Here is a 20,487-nt window from a genome sequence, read left to right on the forward strand (position 1 = left end):
AATTAATGCAAATATTAATCTGAAAGTGAATCTGAATTTATATTATTATTAATGTGAAGCTACTATGATACTAGAATCTGATAAAACTAGCTAGTGAGGTTGTTGTTTTACCCTTTCTATTCTTTTGCAGATTTCAAATAGTAGCTTAATAATGTTAGCAATCCTAAAGAAATATGCTATATGATGGCAGGAAAGGAATTAGATTTCAGTTTACATTATTCAGCAAGTCAGGAGAATTTAGGGAATTGAGAATTTTCAGTTCGTTTTGTGCTCTAAAAATTTTAGTTTCATCAGAGTATCATATTTCACAAGGAATGGTGAATATTTACAGTATATGTCATTTTTCTTACACATCTTTATTTAATTGTCAGTTTCAAGTATTTGAGCTTTTCAGAAAAGACTGGCAGCTGAATGGTTCCATAAAGATAAGACAGTTCTGAATATTTATGAATAAGCAACAATAATTCCACTAAATTGGACTAAATTATGTTGTGCTTTGTAGCTTATATACTATTGTCCATGTGCACTTTCATCTAAATGCAAAGTATTATAAATTATCTAAATTTACAAAGAATGTCTCCATTATACCTCATCACCAGCAATTGCCAACCACATTTACAGAACATTCAAATTACAGGAGAATGAATTTGGTAATAAACCTTGAAAAGAGAGTTTGATTTCCATTTTTATTTTCATAAATGATTTGTGGTAAAACTCAAAAGTGGCTGAATCTTGAATGATAAACTGTGTATTATGTCTGGTAGAAGGAATTGAAACTAGCTATTTTTGAGCAAGGACACTTTAAATGTAGTGCTAAGTATGCATATCCATGCATAGTAATATGTTCTAAAATTTTTACATTACTATTTCTACTTTTTCTACTTCTGTTTTTAAAATACTGATTTGCTTGACCATGTATCCTTTATATCTCATATATGTCATAATTTTAGTTAATGACTTCTAACCTCTTGTCTGTCTCTGTCTCTAAAGCTGTTTACATTATTTTAAGATCTTTCCACCTAAATGAGGTTATCATAAATTGATCCATACAGAAAATTCCTGAAGGATTTTTTTAACTATCTCATAAATTTCATTTTCTCATAAATAATTACTTTATTTTTCAGTTGTCTCCCAGAGATAATTGCCTCTAAGTATCACATCCATTCATGAACATTACTGAGCATTTGTTATGTACGAGATTTTGTGCTAGATAGGTGTTGTGGGAAAGAGAAAAAAAGTGAAAATGTAGCCCTCAACATACAGAAATTATAGTATTAATTCAGCACTCCTAGCTGTACAGTTCTGGTGATGTTATGTTTGCTTTGAAACTCTATGAAGCCAATACTACAAATCAGTGATTCGACATCAGAAAGCTTTCTAGCTCAAACTAGATTGATCTGTGCTGACAAAAGAGATACTAATCTCTTTGTGATTATGATCTGACCTAAGATAAGCATAAAAGTCATCCTTTTCTCCAACATTATTTCTCTTGAAATCAAAGATTTCCCTCATGAAGCAATCTAGAATATTTATTATAGTCCTCTAATCTCAGAAGTTATAATTGATATATTTTAGCACTTAATTGTTTCTGATACATTTGTTATATCATTTATCTTACATTTGTATAATTTGTAAAACATTAGGGAAAGAAGAATCTCAAAGCTAAGGGGGTTAGGTTTTGGCAAGTGATATCATGCTTGATTTAAATCCTCAAGTACTCTTTTCCAGTTCTTTTCAGGATCTTAATAGTGAACTGTGCTATGACTGTTTAGTTTTTAATATTCATCTTTATTAATTTTATTCTGAATGTACCCACTAAGTGTTCTGTATCTAGAGAGATTAATTATAATTTAAGTGATATATTATTAGTAGTAGTAATAATAACTTTATAATCATCCTTTTGACCCAGTCTTTACCCCTGTAATAGCAATGAAAATCAGATGGAGAAGTCTACACAAGTGGCCAGGGACAAGGAATAAAGAAAAATGGATTTGCTATGCTTAAGGCAGTTGTCTCTCCTTCCTCTCCCAAAAGGAGAAAGAAAGACTTTTCCTTCTTGGAGATGGGATGGAAAGAATTGTATGTTTTAATTGTAACTTTTACAATGTAAATTTAGGGCATAAACAGCCAAATTAGTCTCCTATATCTCCAATATTTATAATCTAAAGATATCTGTAAGGTCCTGGGTCTCATTCTTCCTTGAAATGTAAACACAAATCCTCTCCAGAGTTAAGTTAATCTCTAGAGTTTTCTCACTACTCATAGTTGTAAATTTACTTCTCGGGTGTTGCACTTAGCTCAAGATTCTAAGTTTCCAGCGAGTTATGTAGAGAGCCCCAACTCTTCAGAAATCAAAAACATGTTCTCTGCACCCCACTCTTTCTTTTCTTATGAGAATTTTTGGGAACTGTGCATTTCAGAGAAGGCAGAATACAAAAACTTAGAGTTCAAACTGATTACTGTGTTAACTATTGCTAAAGTGTATTTTAAATGCAAGTTCATTTCACTTTCTTCTAAGACTATAAAAATAAAGCAGTCTAAAGTTGTATTTGTAGCAGACATATTTCTTACTTGGATAGTTGTGATTTCACATATTTTCATGCATTTTAAATTTTTCATGGTTTGATTCTTATGGTTACATTGGTCAGAATCTATTAGCTGCAAATCACTTGAAGTAGGTAAGAATCATAGTACTGTAACAAGTTATGATATAGTCATATAGACAATGCAGCATCATTGCTGAATTTGAATAATACAACAAATTCTAATTTTCAAGGAAAAAATCTCTCTATGGTGGCTGCACACTAGCAACATTAAATATACAACTAGGAAAGTTTATGCAATCATTGAAAACAAACATAAGGAATGATTTGTGAAGTTTTAAATCTGTCAAGTTTTGTTTGTAATAAATTTATATTCTTCTCATAGGTTTTGAACTTTCACATTGTGAGGATCCTGGCATTCCACAATTTGGATACAAGATCAGTGACCAAGGCCATTTTGCTGGTAGCACTATCATTTATGGATGCAATCCAGGCTACACTCTGCATGGAAGTAGCCTTCTCAAGTGCATGACAGGAGAGAGAAGGGCATGGGACTATCCTCTGCCATCCTGTATTGGTAGGATACTGTTTTAGGTTTTCATGAACTATTTCTATTACCAAAATATACTGTACCTTTTCAAGTTATTCTGTCTGTCTACACGTAACTCATACCTTAATCAAAAAAGGTAATGACTGCTTAGCTTAAATTTGTGGAAAGTCAGAGACCTTTTCATAATCTTATCAATGAATACACTTTCATTTTTTGTTAAAATAGTTTGTATGAAATCCTTATATATATATAAGGAAATCCTTATATATATATATATATCCTATCCTGATATAAAGTTTAACTCACTATGGAGATATGTCAATTCTTTTTTTTTTTTTTTTTCCGCTTTTTAAGGCTGTTCCTGGGGCATATGGAGATTCCCAGGCTAGGGGTCAAATTGGAGCTATAGCTGCCAGCCTACACCACAGCCCCAACAACCCCAGATCCGAGCAGTGTCTGCGATCTACACCACAGCTCATGGCAATGCCGGATCCTTAACCCACTGAGTGAGGCGAGGGATTGAACCTGCGTCCTCATGGATACACAAGTAGTCGGATTCATTTCTGCTAAGCCACAACAAGAACTCCCAAGCCTTAAAATTATATACACATTGAATCACATAGATCAGATTCGTTTAAATATACAAAATTATTGCCTATGCTGGCATCAAGGTGGATTAAAAAACAGTAAACTATTCTCAATGACTTTAAAGACCTTCTTATATGCTTTATTACACACCTTTTCAAAAACCTAAGAAAGTGCGTATATTTTTCTTCTGTGTACATATTATGACATAACTAAATGAATTTCAGTAAGAAAAGGCATATACGAAAGTCCGTGAAATCGGATATGTTACCTACATAAAGCTTAAATGATCATTTTTTCTCTTCTTTGTATAGCTGTAGTATAATTTTATTACTACCATCTTATAGTTCAGTTAACAAATAACTGGGTATGTGCGAGAAGGATAGTTGATAGAAAAGTATTAGTAAAGTCCTCTGCTTTTCTTCTTTTCTTCTCCAAATATGAAAATAGATGCCAGGCTGGAATACTAGGACAACAAAAGAAAAAATATTTAAACAAAACACTAAATCCTCTGTAGGGAATAAACATTCAGCGATTCTTTAGCCATCCTTATTTCTTAATGGCATTTGTGGAGGCACAAATCTATTTTCTGCCATGCCAATATCCTAAAATTGACTTAAACTTGAAAAAAAAAAGAAAAAAAAAAAACAGCTTTATTGGAGTTCCCTTCATGGCTCAGAGGTTAACGGGCCCGACTAGGATCCATGAAGTTGTGGATTTGATCCCTGAACTTGCTCAGTGGATTAAGGATCTGGAGTTTCCATGAGCTGTGGTGCAGGTTGCAGACACGGCTCAGATCTCAAGTTGCTGTGGCTATGGCGAAGGCTGGCAGCTGTAGCTCCAATTTGACCCCTGGCCTGGAAGCTTCCATATGCCATGGGTGTGGCCCCCCAAAACAAACAAAGAGCTTTATTAAGGTGTAATTGATATCTTAAACAATTGCACATATTTAATATATACAACTTGGTAAGTTTAGAGTCCTAAACCTTTTGAGATAAATATTAGTGTTTGGTAGTTGGTATGATCAGCATAGGAATCTCAAGAGAAGTTGATAGAATACAAGTAAAAAAAAAGAAATTCTAGTTACTAAGAAACTTGCAACTAATTGCAGTTTTGTGATGACATGAGACTTCTGTCAGTTTATTAAAACATTGACTCACACAAAAAGCAAACATCTTTTTATCTAACCAAAATGCAATTATAGAATTATAATGCTTTTTTTATTGGGGGGCATATGTATGGAGTTTCTGGGCCAGAGGTCAAATCCAAGATATGGTTTTGACCTATGCCACAGCTGCAGCAATACTGGGTCCTTAACCCACTTCTCTGGGCTTGGGATCGAACCTGCATCCCTACTGCTTCAGAAACACTGTTGATCTCCTTGTGCAACAGTGGAGACTCCAGTAGTGCTTTATTGTCAGATGGCATCTGAATTTCAGATAGATTGTGAGGATAATACCTAAAATAACCATCAACCTAAATTGACAAAGCTCGGGATTCTATAGTAAGACCCACAATCAACCCATTGGCATTGGTTATGAGAAAAATGTAGCACTGATTAATTCTCTCTGAAATTATTCTTTGATATGAATAAGCAATATATGCAGAAAATTATTAAAGGTTGCAATAGCATTAAACTATAAACATGTAAATACTGATTTGCCACATTGTCTTTAAAATTAAAATCACAAATGAATACATTAAAAAACATATTTTTCATATATATTGAACCAATCTGAAGACATTTTTCTTTTTTTGGACAAAACATTAGGCAATAGGAGGACATTGGTCTAGGATCAGAAGAAGATTTTAATTATGTTTGCAAAGAATCTATGCACTTTATATTTATGAATGTGCCAACTCCAGACTTAATGACTTGATACGGCTCAAGATTTCATGAGAAAAATAACTTTTTTAAAAATATGGACAATAAGAAATAACAGCTGAAAACTATTGGATACACGGTGTGTCAGGCTCAAGATTTCCATGATAACAGAAAATGAAATTCTGTTCTTTCTGTTTTTTATAAATTAGTGTTCTTTACTGACACTAATTTATAGCTTTACTACCTGGCATAAAATCATGATTTTCTGTGCTTATTAACCTTAAATAGCTATTATGGCTATATTTTTGCCTTTTTTCAAATAAGAAACTTTTTCTCAGTTGTATGCATTATTTCTAAGTAATTATGTCTCTGTAGCTTATACATTGAACAAACAAAACAATTTTTGAGGCAACATAGCCAGAGGGATTTAACTTGTACATCTTCATTTTTATTTGCAAACACAACATTTCTGTCAGAATACACACTTCAGTGCTATGTCATATAGCATTTGAAGTCAAAATGCTAAGTAATATTTGTAGCAAAGAAAGAGGGAAAAAGAGCTGTGTTTAAATTCAAAATAAGGAGTTCCCATTGTGGCTCAGTGGTTAACGTATCCAACTAGGAACCATGAGGTTGCGGGTCCCATCCCTGGCCTTGCTCAGCGGGTTGAGGATCCGGCGTTGCAGTGAGCTGTGGTGTGGGTTGCAGATGCGGCTTGGATCCCGCGTTGCTGTGGCTCTAGTGTAGGCCGGTGGCTACAGCTCTGATTAGACCCCTAACCTGGAAACCTCCATATGCCACAGGAATGGCCCCAGAAAAGGTAAAAAGCCAAAAAAAAAATTAAATAAGTTCAAGATAAACATAGTAAGCAAAACTCTGATTTGCCTTGCAATTGCTTAAAAATTAATCTAGAGGAATGAAGTATTAAATTGGTATCACAATGCAAAATAAACTTGATTAGTCCTCTATAGGTATGTGTATCAGTCAGAGTTCTCCAGAGAAAGAGACTCTATAGGTTTAGGACTCTAAACTATCAAGTTGTATACATTAAATATGTGCAGTTGTTTAAGATATCAAGAAATTTGTTTTACTTATTTATTTATTTACCATCTTTTTAGGGCCTCACGCATGACATATGGAGGTTTCCAGGGTAGTTGTCTAATTGGAGCTGTAGCCACTTGCCTGGGCCACAGCCACAGCAATGTCAGATCCAAGCCGAGTCTGACACCACAGCATACAGCAACACCAAATCGTTAACCTACTGAGTGAGGCCAGGAATCGAACCTGCATCCTCATGGATGGTACTCAGATTCGTTTCCACTGATCCATGGCAGGAACTCAAAGAAATTTATTTGTTTTAAAATTGTGGGGACTGACAAGTTCAAAATCCATAAAGGCTGGGAACTCAGATAGAAATTAATGGTGCAGTCTTGAGAGAGAATTTCTTCTTTTCTAGAAAACTTGTTTTGCTCTTTAATTCTTCCAATTGATTGGATGATTACTACCCACATTATCAAGGGTAATCTTTAACTAAGTCAACTAATTGTAAATGTTAGCCATGTCTCTAAAGTACCCTTACAGCAGTACCTAGCCTAACTGGGTACTATAGCCTAGCCAAGTTGACACATAAAACTAACCATCATAATCTACTCAAATGTAATATTTAAAACGTTTGAAATGATTTTACCTATATGAATAGAGCCTACACATTTGAACCATGATATTCTATTGTTATTAGGCCTTTTCTAAATATTGCAACTTTCTGTCTTTGACTTTCTTTCCTCTAATACTCAAAACAAAAATAAACAAAACAATCCAAGAAGCTTATTACTACTTCAGTCATTGGATTTGAGTAAGATTGTAACCATACAGAAAACAAGAAAAATGAATTTAGTAAAATCTTCAAACATTTAAGTAGAAAGTAAAATAATTCAGTTTTAGTTTATTTTTGGTAAGATGACAATCTGTATTTTCAAAGGTATAGTGTTGTTATTGTACCATGGTTTCTAGGGTTTAGAGATATACAGCAATATATTAAGGGAACTACTTAGTTTCTCTCTTCTCTAGAAGGATAATTTTTTCTAGATTATCTGCTTACCAAAGTAAAATCATTTCAGACATCCTAATATTTTAAATATTATTAAAATGCAGAGGGAGTTCCCCACAAGATAAAATTTTTATTATATTGTATGATGATTCTTACATTTTTAATTTGATAAATTTTATAAAAATTGTAGATCTCTTTAAATCAAAACTGAACTAAGTTTAACTGAAGTAAAACCTAATAAAGCTGCCACTTTGACTTTGGGAGGTTAAAACAGAATGAATTTAGAGTGATTTAAAGCAGAGTAAAAGGACAATGAAATTTAGGAGGCCCGAGGGACTGCAGTAAAGCTTAGTTTTTCTCAGAGGGGAGGAAGTAAGATGATGAATTATTCAGCCATAACCAACTAGCAGTGAGCAACTTGCCATCTGTTTCCACTTTTTACATTATCATTATTTAATAACACATCTTAAAATATTTGGAAGACTAACCTCAAAGTTTTTGAGTGTGTTCTTTTTTTAATTTTTAATTTTTTCTTATTTTTTCTAGGACCCCACCCAGGGCACTTGGAAGTTCCCAGGCTAGGGGTTAAATCCAAGCTGCAGCTGCTGGCCTACACCACAGCTCATGGCAATGCCAGATCTGAGCTGTGTCTGTGACGTACACCACAGATCCTTAACCCACTGAGTGGGGCCAGGGATCAAACCCATGTCCTCATGGATACTGGTCGGGTTCGTTACTGCTGAGTCATAAGAACTCCTGAGTATGTTCTTTTTTAAATTCCCTAATTAGATTTATCATATTATATTTCATATGATCTAATTTAACATTGTATTATTGTACAATATGTTCTTGCTTCAATTAATGCTTTAATCCAAAAAATATGTACAAATATATGCTTTCAATAAGAAGGGAAATCAATCCTTATTTTCCTTCAAGTGAAAAAATATATACTCTTGTGAAGTTTGCAGATTGTTTAGAAATATTGGCATTAAATTGAGATTTAAAATTGTATTTTTTTTTTTTTTTACTAGCTGAATGTGGAGGTCGTTTTAAAGGAGAATCATCAGGAAGAATCTTATCGCCTGGTTATCCCTTTCCATATGACAATAATCTGCGTTGCATGTGGATGATTGAGGTTGATCCAGGAAACATTGTCAGGTAAATGAATTTTGTTATCCTAAAATGACAAGGGAATCTGAATTTCCTGATTAGCTCCTAGATACAATATCAATTAACATCTAGATTTTTCAGTGTTTTTTTTTTTTTAAGTTTGACAAAGAAAAACATGGTTTTCATCTGTTTAAAATAGGAAAAAAAGTCTTCATAGTACTGATTTATTGGTTTATGGGCCATGGCAGTAGATCACCTGACTCCTTATAGGAAAGCTTTTCAGTTGTAAGAGGACAAAGGAATTGAGAATTTTTCTTGCTTCTTGAGAATTATCCTCTTTCAATCCTGCACGACTTAAGATGCTGAATCTGTCATTTTGATGTGTCTACAATGTTGTGCAGGTCATTATCGTAAAAGTTAGCCTCATGATCATTTAGAAGAAATAAGAATAGAAGAGGACTCAACACCTGCTCCCTGTCTTCCTCAGCTTTAAGCATATCTCTGAAACATCTGCTCTCTGCCCCTTTGACCAACTTTGGTTTTTGTTTCCTGCTAAGTCTAATTAGGTGCCTTACCAACTTCACGTAGTTTCTTCTTCAATGGTGGCGGAACCATCATCTCCTAAATCAACACCAGTCAGTTTCCAAGGCTATGACCCACTTTCAGTCCTAGTTAAACTATTATGGTTATGGCTGGGGATGGATTAGTATATGAACAAATCCTCCTTGACATATAAGCTAGTGTATTCTCTCTCACAAAACAGTGATTTTAAGAATTGCTGCTTTATATAGATAGATTTTCAGACAGGGTTTTGGGTGGTGAAAATGATTAGAGAAAACAAATATTGTCCACCAGTAACATGCTGCAAGGTGTACTCCGGGTGTTTCTGGATGCAGTGTGAACTGGTACACTGCTTTTGCAAGGAAATTTGCAAAACTACAAATTGAATCAACCCTCAGTCTACTTTTCTTTAATAAAGGTCATGTATTTTCTTTACATATTAGAAGCAGTAAATTTGAAAATATTAAGTTCAACAGAATTCTGGGATTTTTTTCAAAGAACAGTATTTGATATTAAATTGCAACCTAGATTTAAAGCTGTGACATTCACATATCGAACATGAACATGATATATTAAAAAAACAATAAGTTTCCTTACAATGACAGATGTAAAGGAGGAAAAGAATCACGCGAAGATCTCAATATTTACAGAAAAAGTACTTTAAAAAATTCAACATCCTTTCATAATCATAACACCCAGTAATATAAAAGTAAAAGAGAATTTCTTTAATGTGAAAATGTCTACCCTCCCCAAAATGGACCAAAAAACCCACCTAATCTAGACAAAATTAGTATCTGATATTTTTCATGCCTAATGCCAAAAATGAGAAACCCAGTTATATCAATATGCCAATATGCTCAACTCTGTCTCTCTTTCTGTATATATACATATGAGTTAAAAATGCAGTGTGCATAATATATTTTTGTCTAATGGAGTAAAAGGAATATCTAATATAAGCAAAGATGAATGTTTGTTATATTCTTTATTTAAAACTGAATCAGTGTTTAAAATAATCAGAGATATATGGTTCTCCCATAGCCTACAGTTTCTTGCTTTTGATACGGAAGCATCACATGATATACTCCGAGTTTGGGATGGTCCACCAGAAAATGAGATGCTTTTAAAGGAAATTAGTGGATCTCTTATTCCTGAAGGAATCCACAGCACCCTCAACATAGTCACCATACAGTTTGACACGGATTTCTATATCAGCAAATCTGGATTTGCAATTCAGTTTTCAAGTGAGTTTTTTGTTTTTCTCTTAAATACAGAATAGGAATGCTATTCAAATAGTTCTGGTGTCTTTATCACTCAAAACTTCAATTTTAAAATTTTAATGATCTTAAATGTTCATATTTCATCTGAAGTTTAGATAAAACATAGAAAAAAGAAATATAATTAACTTTTAATTAATTAATTGTTGAGACCTTCTCTCCAGTTGTCAAATCAATTTCCCCTAAAGGTGGTGTTAAAATAATTTAGCAAGTGAAATAATTATACAAATATTTATACTTGCTTATAATACAAATTATAAGCAATTATATAAGCTTATAATTTGAATTTACTATAAAAACTATATTTTTAAAATGTACAATTTTTAGAGATAAGGAAAGAAATGAGGTTTTTTTTTTTTTTTTTTTGGCTTTTCTAGGGCCACACCCGCGGCATATGGAGGTTCCCAGCCTAGGGGTCTAATCAGAGCTGTAGCTGTTGGCCTACACCAGGGCCACAGTAACGTGGGATCCGAGCCGCGTCTGCAACCCACACCACAGCTCACGGCAACGCCAGATCCTCAACCCACTGAGCAAGGCCAGGGATGGAACCCGCAACCTCATGGTTCCTAGTCGGGTTCGTTAACCACTGAGCCACGATGGGAACTCCCGGAAATGAATTCTTGTCATTAAAAAAGCAACCCTACATTTTTACTAATTTTATTTTTCTCGAGTTAGATCTTAATTATATATTCACAGAAAGTTTTTTTTTTATTTATTATTTTTTTATTTTCCCACTGTACAGCAAGGGGGTCAGGTTATCCTTACATGTATACATTACAATTACATTTTTCCCCCAGCCTTTCTTCTGTTGCAACATGAGTACACAGAAAGTTTTGACAAAATATTTTAGACCTACTGTTAAATTGAAGATTTCCTGTGACAATGAAATGTCATTCATTGTAATTACCAGTGTTCATGACTTTTTTTTTTTCTTTTTATGACACTGCTAAGTGGCTAAGTATATGCTGTCCTATAAAAGGGATTTGGGTTTAATGGCTGGAGAAAGTGAATGAAAACTTACAGTTTTTAATTTCTATTTTTTTACTCCTTTTTTTTCTTGTTACCAACACACATTATCTCTGAGAAAAATATCTAAGAGATTTTCTGATTGTATAGGCTTAAAAAATCCTATTAATTGAAATCTATTGAGATTTTCAACATCATCTATAGAAAGAATGCAAACCAGTATTCTTCATATGTTTCTTAACCCAAGGCCTGGATTCTTATGAATTGCTGACTTTGGGCACCTGACCTTATCATCAGAGGCTGTGTTTTCTAATTGATACAGGAATAGCAATGGTTATCTCATAAACAGATTATTAAGATTTAACAAGATCATGTGTGCACAATACTTGGTAATGAGTAAATAGTTGGGGCCCAGTGAATTATTTTCATTATATGAATTATTTTCAGTATATGAATTAATGTAAAATTGGAATTCTTTGGAAAAAGCATGAAGGACTTTTTTAATGATTGGCTACAAAACATATCACTTTAGGTTAACAACTGGTTAATACAATTATGTAATTAACTTGACAGACTTTTTGCTCACAGAAGACAGTTTGATATAACTGAGTAAAGTTAATGAATTGCGCTATGTAAACAAAGCTCATGTGAGCAAGGTGTACATCAGCATAGAAGAGTCTATTTATTTATTTATTTATTACTTTTTAGGGCAGCATCTGTGGCATATGGAAGTTCCTAGGCTAGGGGTCAAATTGGAGCTGCTGCTGCTGGCCTCCGCTGCAGCCACAGCAACTCGGGATCCAAGTCTTATCTCTGACCTACATACACCACAGCTCAGGGTAACACCAGACCCTAACCCACTGAGCAAGGCCAGAGCTTGAACCTTCATCCTCATGGATACTAGTTTGGTTTGTTACCACTGAGCCACGAAAGGAACTCTGAAGAGTCATTATTTTTAAATGCGAAACTTTAATATATCTTTTGAGACAAGGATAAAAAAGGAATGAAAAATAAAATGATTGTGTAATCAATGAACATAATCAGTTTCTAGTTCTGAGCCACTTACAAATTAAACATTCTTCATATTTATTTCTATTTTCTACTGTTTCTCTTTTTTTTTTGGAGTTAGGAACAATTTGCTCATGATTGCTGTTCAATTTAAGTTCTTTCTAATGGTAGTTTGGCAACTAACCACTCTCCTTTTACTCACCTTAAATCTTAAAGTTTTACACTTAAGAGGTTATTATGAATATCTGAATGCAGTCAAGTGAAAAAGTGCTTCTGGCTATTGTTTGTGAATGCCAAGTACCTCTCCTTAATAGAAACAGGCTGCTTTATATGCATTTTTGAAATTTTTAATGCAGATTTGTCTGAAATTAGCGATACTTTTTTCTATCTATTGTAGTTGTAGAGAGTATTGAAGTTATAGAAACCATATATATCATATTAGAGTTGTAATAAATCTGCTTTCATAATATTCTTTTAAGATGCGTGGAAATGTGTACCACGGATCTTGAGACTAAAAAAACACTGAAATAAAGTTACCTGGAGAGTTAATATATTATGAATAATATCAGTCAATGAAAATTAGTCTCTGTGTTGGAGATATTCTGTGACTTATGCTTACACAGCTTTATAAGTGTTCATATTTCAAATGTGAAAAATAGCTTTTTTCGTGAATGAAGTCTTGCTTGGTGCCAAGAACCCTGTAAAGTACTTTGTATATGTGATCTCATTTAATTCTCACAAAAGCTATATGAGATGCTGTTTCATCCCCATTTACCAAACAAATATACTAAGGTTCAGAAAGTTAGTTAATCTGTTCAAGGTCATACCCTAGCAGATGCCTTAAACTGTGACTCAAATCTATATGTATCCGAAAGGAGATTAACACTGTGTCTGATGCATAGTGAATGCTTAGCAGTAATTATTATTCTTACGCTATTATTATTATTTAAATTTATTAATATTCCAGAGTAAATACCAAGATTTTAGTTATATGTTATTAGTTACAATGAAAGTTTATGATTTAATCAGCTGTCTTCCTGATTTTGCTCCCAAGAATCATATCTAAGGTCACACTTCCAAAAAGCAGGTGGTTTATACAAGTGAAGCAGTAAGAAGTAATAAAGGAAATCTGGAGTACATGTGTTCCCATTTAAAAGGGACAGTTCCCCTCTCTGGCTTTAGTCATTTTGCCCTGTAAAAAGAAGGGCTAGTTTTAAAGTGGAACTTGAAATAAAAAGTTTTATGTAAAGTCATCTAATTGTCAAAGGAAACAACCAAACTAATCTTAAAGAGAATGTTAAGGCACTATAGTCCAATAAATCACTACTGTCGGTCAAATTTGGCTGGCAGGTCAGAATTTGCCACTTCAGTGCTTTACCTAAATTCCTTTTGCCAAGATAAATCTATCTCATGTTACTCATTTATTTATTTCTTCATTCATTCATTCTAAAGAGTCTGTTAAAGGGCCAGCTATTAAGCGTATTTATCTCCAATTATTTTTTCAAATGCATCTTTCCTTTCAACTCAGGCAAATCTTCTTAGTTACATAAATACACACACACACACACATTCTGTACTGCTTTCTGTCCCTAAACTTTCTTTAATATGAAATATTTTTTGCTCCATTTTTCCCTGTCTTGTTCATTCTTCCAGACTTAACACCAAGACCTCTCTTTATGAAATATTTTTAGACCTTGTATAAAACATTTTTAAGTGTTTATAAAAATCATCTCTTTTAAAAAAATTATCTGACATCTCTTCATAAAACATATTTCAGCCCAAGCTCCAGGTGCTAGCTGTACTTTTTTTCCCAAATGAAAATGACAAAAAGTGGTTTATCAATTCATTGTTCTGAAGATGTTTTAATTATGTGACCTTTGCTCTCCAGATATATTGTAACTTTGTCTCTCTAAATGTCTGTTAAGAACAAATATTCTATTTAGCATGATCATATAACTTATTTTTGTCCAAATTTAAGATAATTTTTTGAGTAAAAATGGGCACTGTTAAAAATAAAACAGTATAGCAGGCATAAACCAGAACAGCAGTAGCCAAATCAGGTTGTATCATTATTTCAATTAAGTCAGATTTTCATTCTGTTCTCCCAACCCTCCATCACCATCACGATGCCTATTCCTCTTTTGAGCAAATAGCTGTTGTTTGTCAAATGTAAAATAATAAATAAAAGAGGAACGAGTCAGGTAATAGCAGCAAAACAGTCTTAAGCAACAAAATGCAGTCAATGAAATGTATTTCAGTGAACTTGGGGCAAAATGATTTTAACTGAAATGTAGGTCACATGCCAACTTTATAATCATTGTCAAGTCATCATCAACAACTTCATGCTTTATTTCATGATCTATTCATTCTTTGTAAAGTCTGTCGCTTTGCCTCTTGGTATTATAATCTGCAAGACACTTTTGTTTAATCAGAGCTACTTATGTCTGACCTTGCCACCTCATGTCCTTGATTCTCAGCAGTCAGCCTCTCTATCTCCTGCTTAAATTTGTAATCTGCTTGTCTCATCCCACTTTAGTTCTTCAGGGAAGACATCTTTGGGTATCATGCTGTCATTTACCCACAGAATAGTTGATTTTGACAGAGCATTTCCACTGCTCTTCATTCTTTGACCTCCCTGTTCAGATTCTGCCCCTGCTGAATAATACAAAATGCTGAGGTCCATAGCTTATACTATTGAAAATTCTCAAGGAAATGGATTCTTTAGCCATGAGAGGTTGATGTCTCACAGCTTTAAGGGACTACACAGTGTCCCTGCATTTGTTTCTGTCTTTTATTATTACTGCCTGAACTGCTATTAATCGTCAACTAGCCACTCCAGTATTTCTCCAGCCAAACTTTTCTCTACATTTCCACCTGACTGAAGGTTTGCAAGTATAAATAAAATAGCACTCCTGTTTAAAATTCTTTAATAGTTACACGGTCATAAATTCAAAACTGTGGAATTACTTTTAAAGCCTCCAGAATTCGTACCCAAATTACCTGCCAGCTTTACCTCTCTCTATTCAATTACATACATCTGTTCCTCTAACTGCGCTATCCTGAAAAGACACCTTACACATTTCTGCTTATTTTGCAAACTCTCTTCCATGTTCCTGAAACACATTCCAAAATCTATAAATTGGTAGCCATTTTCCAGTGCCCAGGTCAAATGATACTCCTAGTTCTGATGAACTTCTAAGCAGAATTAGTGACTCCCACATCTTCACTGCTGTTGCACTATGTGCTTATTATACCAGAATGGCTGTATGTCCTAGTTTTCCTAAGGCAGTCGTGGTTTATGCCTATTTTACTGGCATCCTGACTGGTTTGGCATTTGGTCTGTATTTTCCATTTTAAACAAAGTATCATTATTAATAGTTCTGATAAAATTTCCAAGATGTATTTAGTAGCTATCAGCTTTGTATTGATCTCCAATAGTGTGTGAGATATATTCCCAGTGCTCAGAGTAATTACAGTACATGACTAATTTTAAAAGATAAATAGTGATAACCTATCTCTGTTTCCCAGTCTTTTGTGATTTCCAGGTAACACACACTTCACTTCCATGGATAGCATATAAGGCACTTGTAGATAAAATGAAAATATTCTCAAATATTAACATCTAACCCATTCTGATCTTGGATGATGGTGGAAGAAGTATTTGACTCTGTTATCTTGCAAGCTATTTTGTAAAAAAAACAAAAACAAACAAACAAAAAAAAAAACCAACGGGTTATGTTATACATTATGCTGTGGCTTGAAAGAAACATAAAGCTGTTGGGCCATGAGTTGCCCAAATTATAGAAAAATAGGTGTTTTTGAAATATGCACAGAAGTGGAGGTTGAGCAGATATGCTGTAGAGCTTTAGTCTGAATGTCCTTACCATGGGTGTGCTTGTTATTTATTTTATGGGGTAAATCAACAGTTATTTATTTATCATAGAAATATTGTTTTATTATTTTACAGTAGATGTGTATGGGAACAGTGGGATTTTTAAACTTCTGTGTTTAATTAAATAGTACATATGGAATAATCACTTCTTAAGAAAGTTGATTCCAAGATGTCCAGAAGGAAGTTCAGCTGAAGGGGGTCATCAAGAAGAGCCTAAGCATATCAACAAGGATGTTAGACAAACTTATTCTTGCAAAAGTTGAAACTCCTCCACCCAAAATATCAGGAAAGTCTCTAGAAGAATTTTTGTTTATTATGATTTGTGAATCGAAGTATTTTAGTATATTCAGAAACATACATACACACACACACATATATATATTTGTCTTTTTAGAGCCGTACCCATGGCACATAAAAGTTCCCAGGCTAGAGATCGAATCTGAGCTGAAGCTGCCAGCAGATGCCACAGTCACAGCAATGCTGGATCTGAGCCATGCCTGTGAGCTACACCACAGCTCATGGCAATGCCTGATCCTTAACCCACTGAGCGAGGGCAGGGATCGAACCCGTATCCTCATGGATCCTAGTTGGGTTCATTTTATCACTGAACCATGATGAAAACTCCCCAGAAACATATTTTTAAAAAACCAGGCAGTCCCACATGATCTCATTTCAATAAAATACATTTATATAAGTTGTAAAAGTATTTTTAGAAGGGTAAATCATGTACTGATAGGTTATTTTTCTGTACAGTCAAAAAAATTAGTAGAATATTGATTTAAATGAGATTTTATGGCTTGTATTTCATATTAACAGTCTATGAGCTATGCAGGGGGCAATTTTATATTCTCAAATATGAAACATAATGAAGCAGTGATTTGGAACCATGTTAAAGCATGAACTACATCTTTGTCATTTTAAAGGTGTATTAAATAAGTTTTGGTTATTTTAAAGAACCTATCTACTTTAGCCATGATCTTTTTAGCTGAATTATTTCCTAAATACAATTTCTCCCTGGTTTTGGATTTATTCCTGGGACCCTGATATCATTGATATTAATAGACCATTTTTTTCTAACAACTTGTTAACCTCATGTGAAACATGGGATATATTCATTGAGAATGTGGTACGTATGATATTAAAACATAAGATTTAGATCTAATACCTAATATTTTTGTTTTTTGAACAAATTGCCTACAAATGTTAAGATGATAATTTGCTGAAATACCTGTTTGGACTAACTACATTGTTCTCAGACTTTCATTGCTTACATATTTAGAATTTTGTACAAAGTGCTCATAATGTCTTCTAATCGCCAAAAATTAAAAAAAAAATGATGTGCTAATCATCAAAAAACCCAATAACATCTTAATTAAAAATAAATTAGTGATGAAAATGCAACTTACACACAATGTATGTTAACTTGTAGAAAAATAGAAAACATAAATCTTTTAAAAATGCATGATTTTTAATTTATAATAAGTGAAAACTCTACTAAACTAATTTCATCACTTTATATTCTAAATTATCTTCAGTATGTATGGAAAGTGTTAATATGCCAGCTTCTTTAGCAAAAGAACTTCACAAATAGTTAAAGGAGTCTAATTTTATGTCACACTAGTTGCCTCAAATAGAGAATCCATTATCAATAACCTCAAATATTTTAATTCTATCATAAGTTTTACTTTTAACCTACATTTTTTATTTTATTTATTTATCTATTTATTTTTAATAATGATTTTTATTTTTTCCATCATAGATGGTTTACAGTGTTCTGTCAATTTTCTACTGTACTTAACCTCCATTTTATGAAGCAGAGTATAGTCTTTGAAAACTAATCATGTCAAAGATAAACATCTCCTCTTATAAATTTAGTTATAATAGGCCCAGCATATGTTTTTCTAAAAGAACCATGTTTATTCAAAAAGAATGTACTCTTGCCATTATTGGAAATTAAATACCAATTACATAGAGTTGGTTGATAGGATTGTGTTTGAAGCATCCTATATTATTACTGATTTTTTTGTCTCCTTTTTTTTTAAACCCAGTAATGAAAGAGTAACATTGAAATGCCAACTGCAGTTGTGAATTTGTCTACTTATTCTTTCTATCTTACCATGTCCTGTCATATTTGCGTATTATGAAAATGTTAGTAGGTGTGTACGTTTGAGATGCTATCCGTTCTTAATGAGTTGACTATTTCATTACTATAAAATAGCTTTCTTTTTATCTGGTAATATTCCTTATCTTGAAGTTTGCATTGTCTAATATGAATATATTATAATTAATGTCTGCCTGGTATTCCATGTAACATCCTTTTAATGTGTTAGTATCTTTATATTTAAAGTGGGATTCTATTTTAAATAGCAGACCGTTGAGATAGTATGTGATTGAGTCTTTTTTGTTTATTCAGTCTGAAAATCTCTGCCTTTTAATTGTGGTTTTTAAATCATTACATTATTTGTACTTCATGTAATTGTTCATATGGTTGAGTTTGTCTACCATATTGCCATTTATTTTTTATTGGTCCCATCTATGCATTTCCACCATCATTTTTTCTCCTCTGTTAACTTATTAGCTATACATTTTTAGGGTTGGGGGTACTTCCTCTAATATTAATAGACTGCATCCTTCATCAAAACCTTCCATCAGGTTCTATTTCACAACCTCACATATAAGGTAAAAACCTTACATTAGTATATTTCCATTTCCCCCTTCTTTGGGGGGACTATTGTTTGCTATTGTTTACACTTCTGTTTCTGTTAAACCACAATATATATTTTAAACTTTAAGCAAAAAATGAGTTCCCTTCATGGCTCAGCAGTTAAAGAACCTGGCTAGGATCCATGAGTTAATCCTGGTGATCCCTGGCCTCGCTCAGTGGGTTAGGGATCCGGCGTTGCTGTGACCTGTGGTGTAGGTGGCAGACATAGCTCTGATCTGGTGTTGTTGTGGCTGTGGCATAGGCCTGCAGCTGTAGTTCCGACTCTACCGACCCCTAGCCCGGGAACCTCCATATTCGGTGGGTGCAGCCCTAAAAAAACAAAAAATGACTAAATAAATAATGAAAAAGAAAACTTTTAAGCAAACGATTATCTTTTAAATCTATTTAAAATGAGACCGAGATCACATATTAAAATTACAGTATTAAAGATAAGGCTATTTGTTTTGTAATAATGGAAATATAAATTTTGGTGACACAAACTTCATGATAAAAATGAAGATCTTATACAATTAAGAAAGAGGAATGTACTTAGAAGTGATTGTAATGAAAGTGTAATTCATAACTGCAACCATGCAAATTCTATTCATTACAACAAAACTGTCATTAAAATGTACAAGTATTTTTATATACCATGAAATATCTGAATTCCCTTTTTTATATGACAAAGTAATGCTGATTCAAAAAAGAAATAAATAAACTTTAGTATGTCAGCTCCAGTTTCTATTTTTGCTGTTCATTATCATTCAGACTTAGAAAAGTTTGCATCTCAAAAGCACTCTTTGATAAGCAACCAAAATACCCTACTATGGTGCTGAAATTTTTGAAAATAAAATCTTTAAATCATGTTACCTTTCATCAAAATTCCATATGAAAATCTTTTTTTTTTTTTTTCTTTTTATGGCCGCACCTGCAGCATATGGAAGTTCCCCAGCAAGTTCCTTGGCTAGGGGTCAAAATCAGAGCTGCAGCTGCAGTCCTACACTACAGCACAGCAACACCAAATTTGAGTCACATCTGCAACCTACACTGCAGCTTGTGGGCAACAGTGACTGAGGCTATGCAACTTGTGGCAACAGTGAGTGAAGCCATGCAGCTTGTGGCAATACTGAGTGAGCCAGGGATCGAACCCATATCTTCACAGACACCATGTCAGGTTCTTAACTTGCTAAGCCACAATGGGAACTCCAAATAGGGCAGATTTTTTTTTCCTTTTCTTTTTATGGCCATGCCTGAAGCATGTGGAAGTTCCCTCTCCAGGGATTAAATCTGAGCTACAGCTATGGCTTGAGTCACAGCTATGGCAATGTCAGATCCTTTAACCTACTGCACAGGGCCAGGAACCAAACCTGCACCTCCACAGTGACCCCAGCTCCTGCAGTCAGATTCTTAACCTGCTGCACC

General features: G+C 33.7%; 1 protein-coding gene across 2 annotated transcripts in view; it reads left to right on the forward strand.

Annotated features, from left to right (window-relative positions):
• The window catches only part of CSMD3 (CUB and Sushi multiple domains 3), a 1,203,192-nt gene that overhangs the window by 870,947 nt on the left and 311,758 nt on the right, over nt 1-20,487 (forward strand). For both annotated transcript variants that reach the window (XM_047783389.1, XM_047783390.1), the window contains 3 exons: nt 2,929-3,120; nt 8,582-8,708; nt 10,260-10,462. In XM_047783389.1, coding sequence (XP_047639345.1) covers nt 2,929-3,120; nt 8,582-8,708; nt 10,260-10,462 — 522 coding nt within the window. The remainder of the gene's footprint in view (nt 1-2,928; nt 3,121-8,581; nt 8,709-10,259; nt 10,463-20,487) is intronic.

This window comes from Phacochoerus africanus, chromosome 6 (assembly GCF_016906955.1).
Source record: "Phacochoerus africanus isolate WHEZ1 chromosome 6, ROS_Pafr_v1, whole genome shotgun sequence".
Taxonomy (NCBI): domain Eukaryota; kingdom Metazoa; phylum Chordata; class Mammalia; order Artiodactyla; family Suidae; genus Phacochoerus; species Phacochoerus africanus.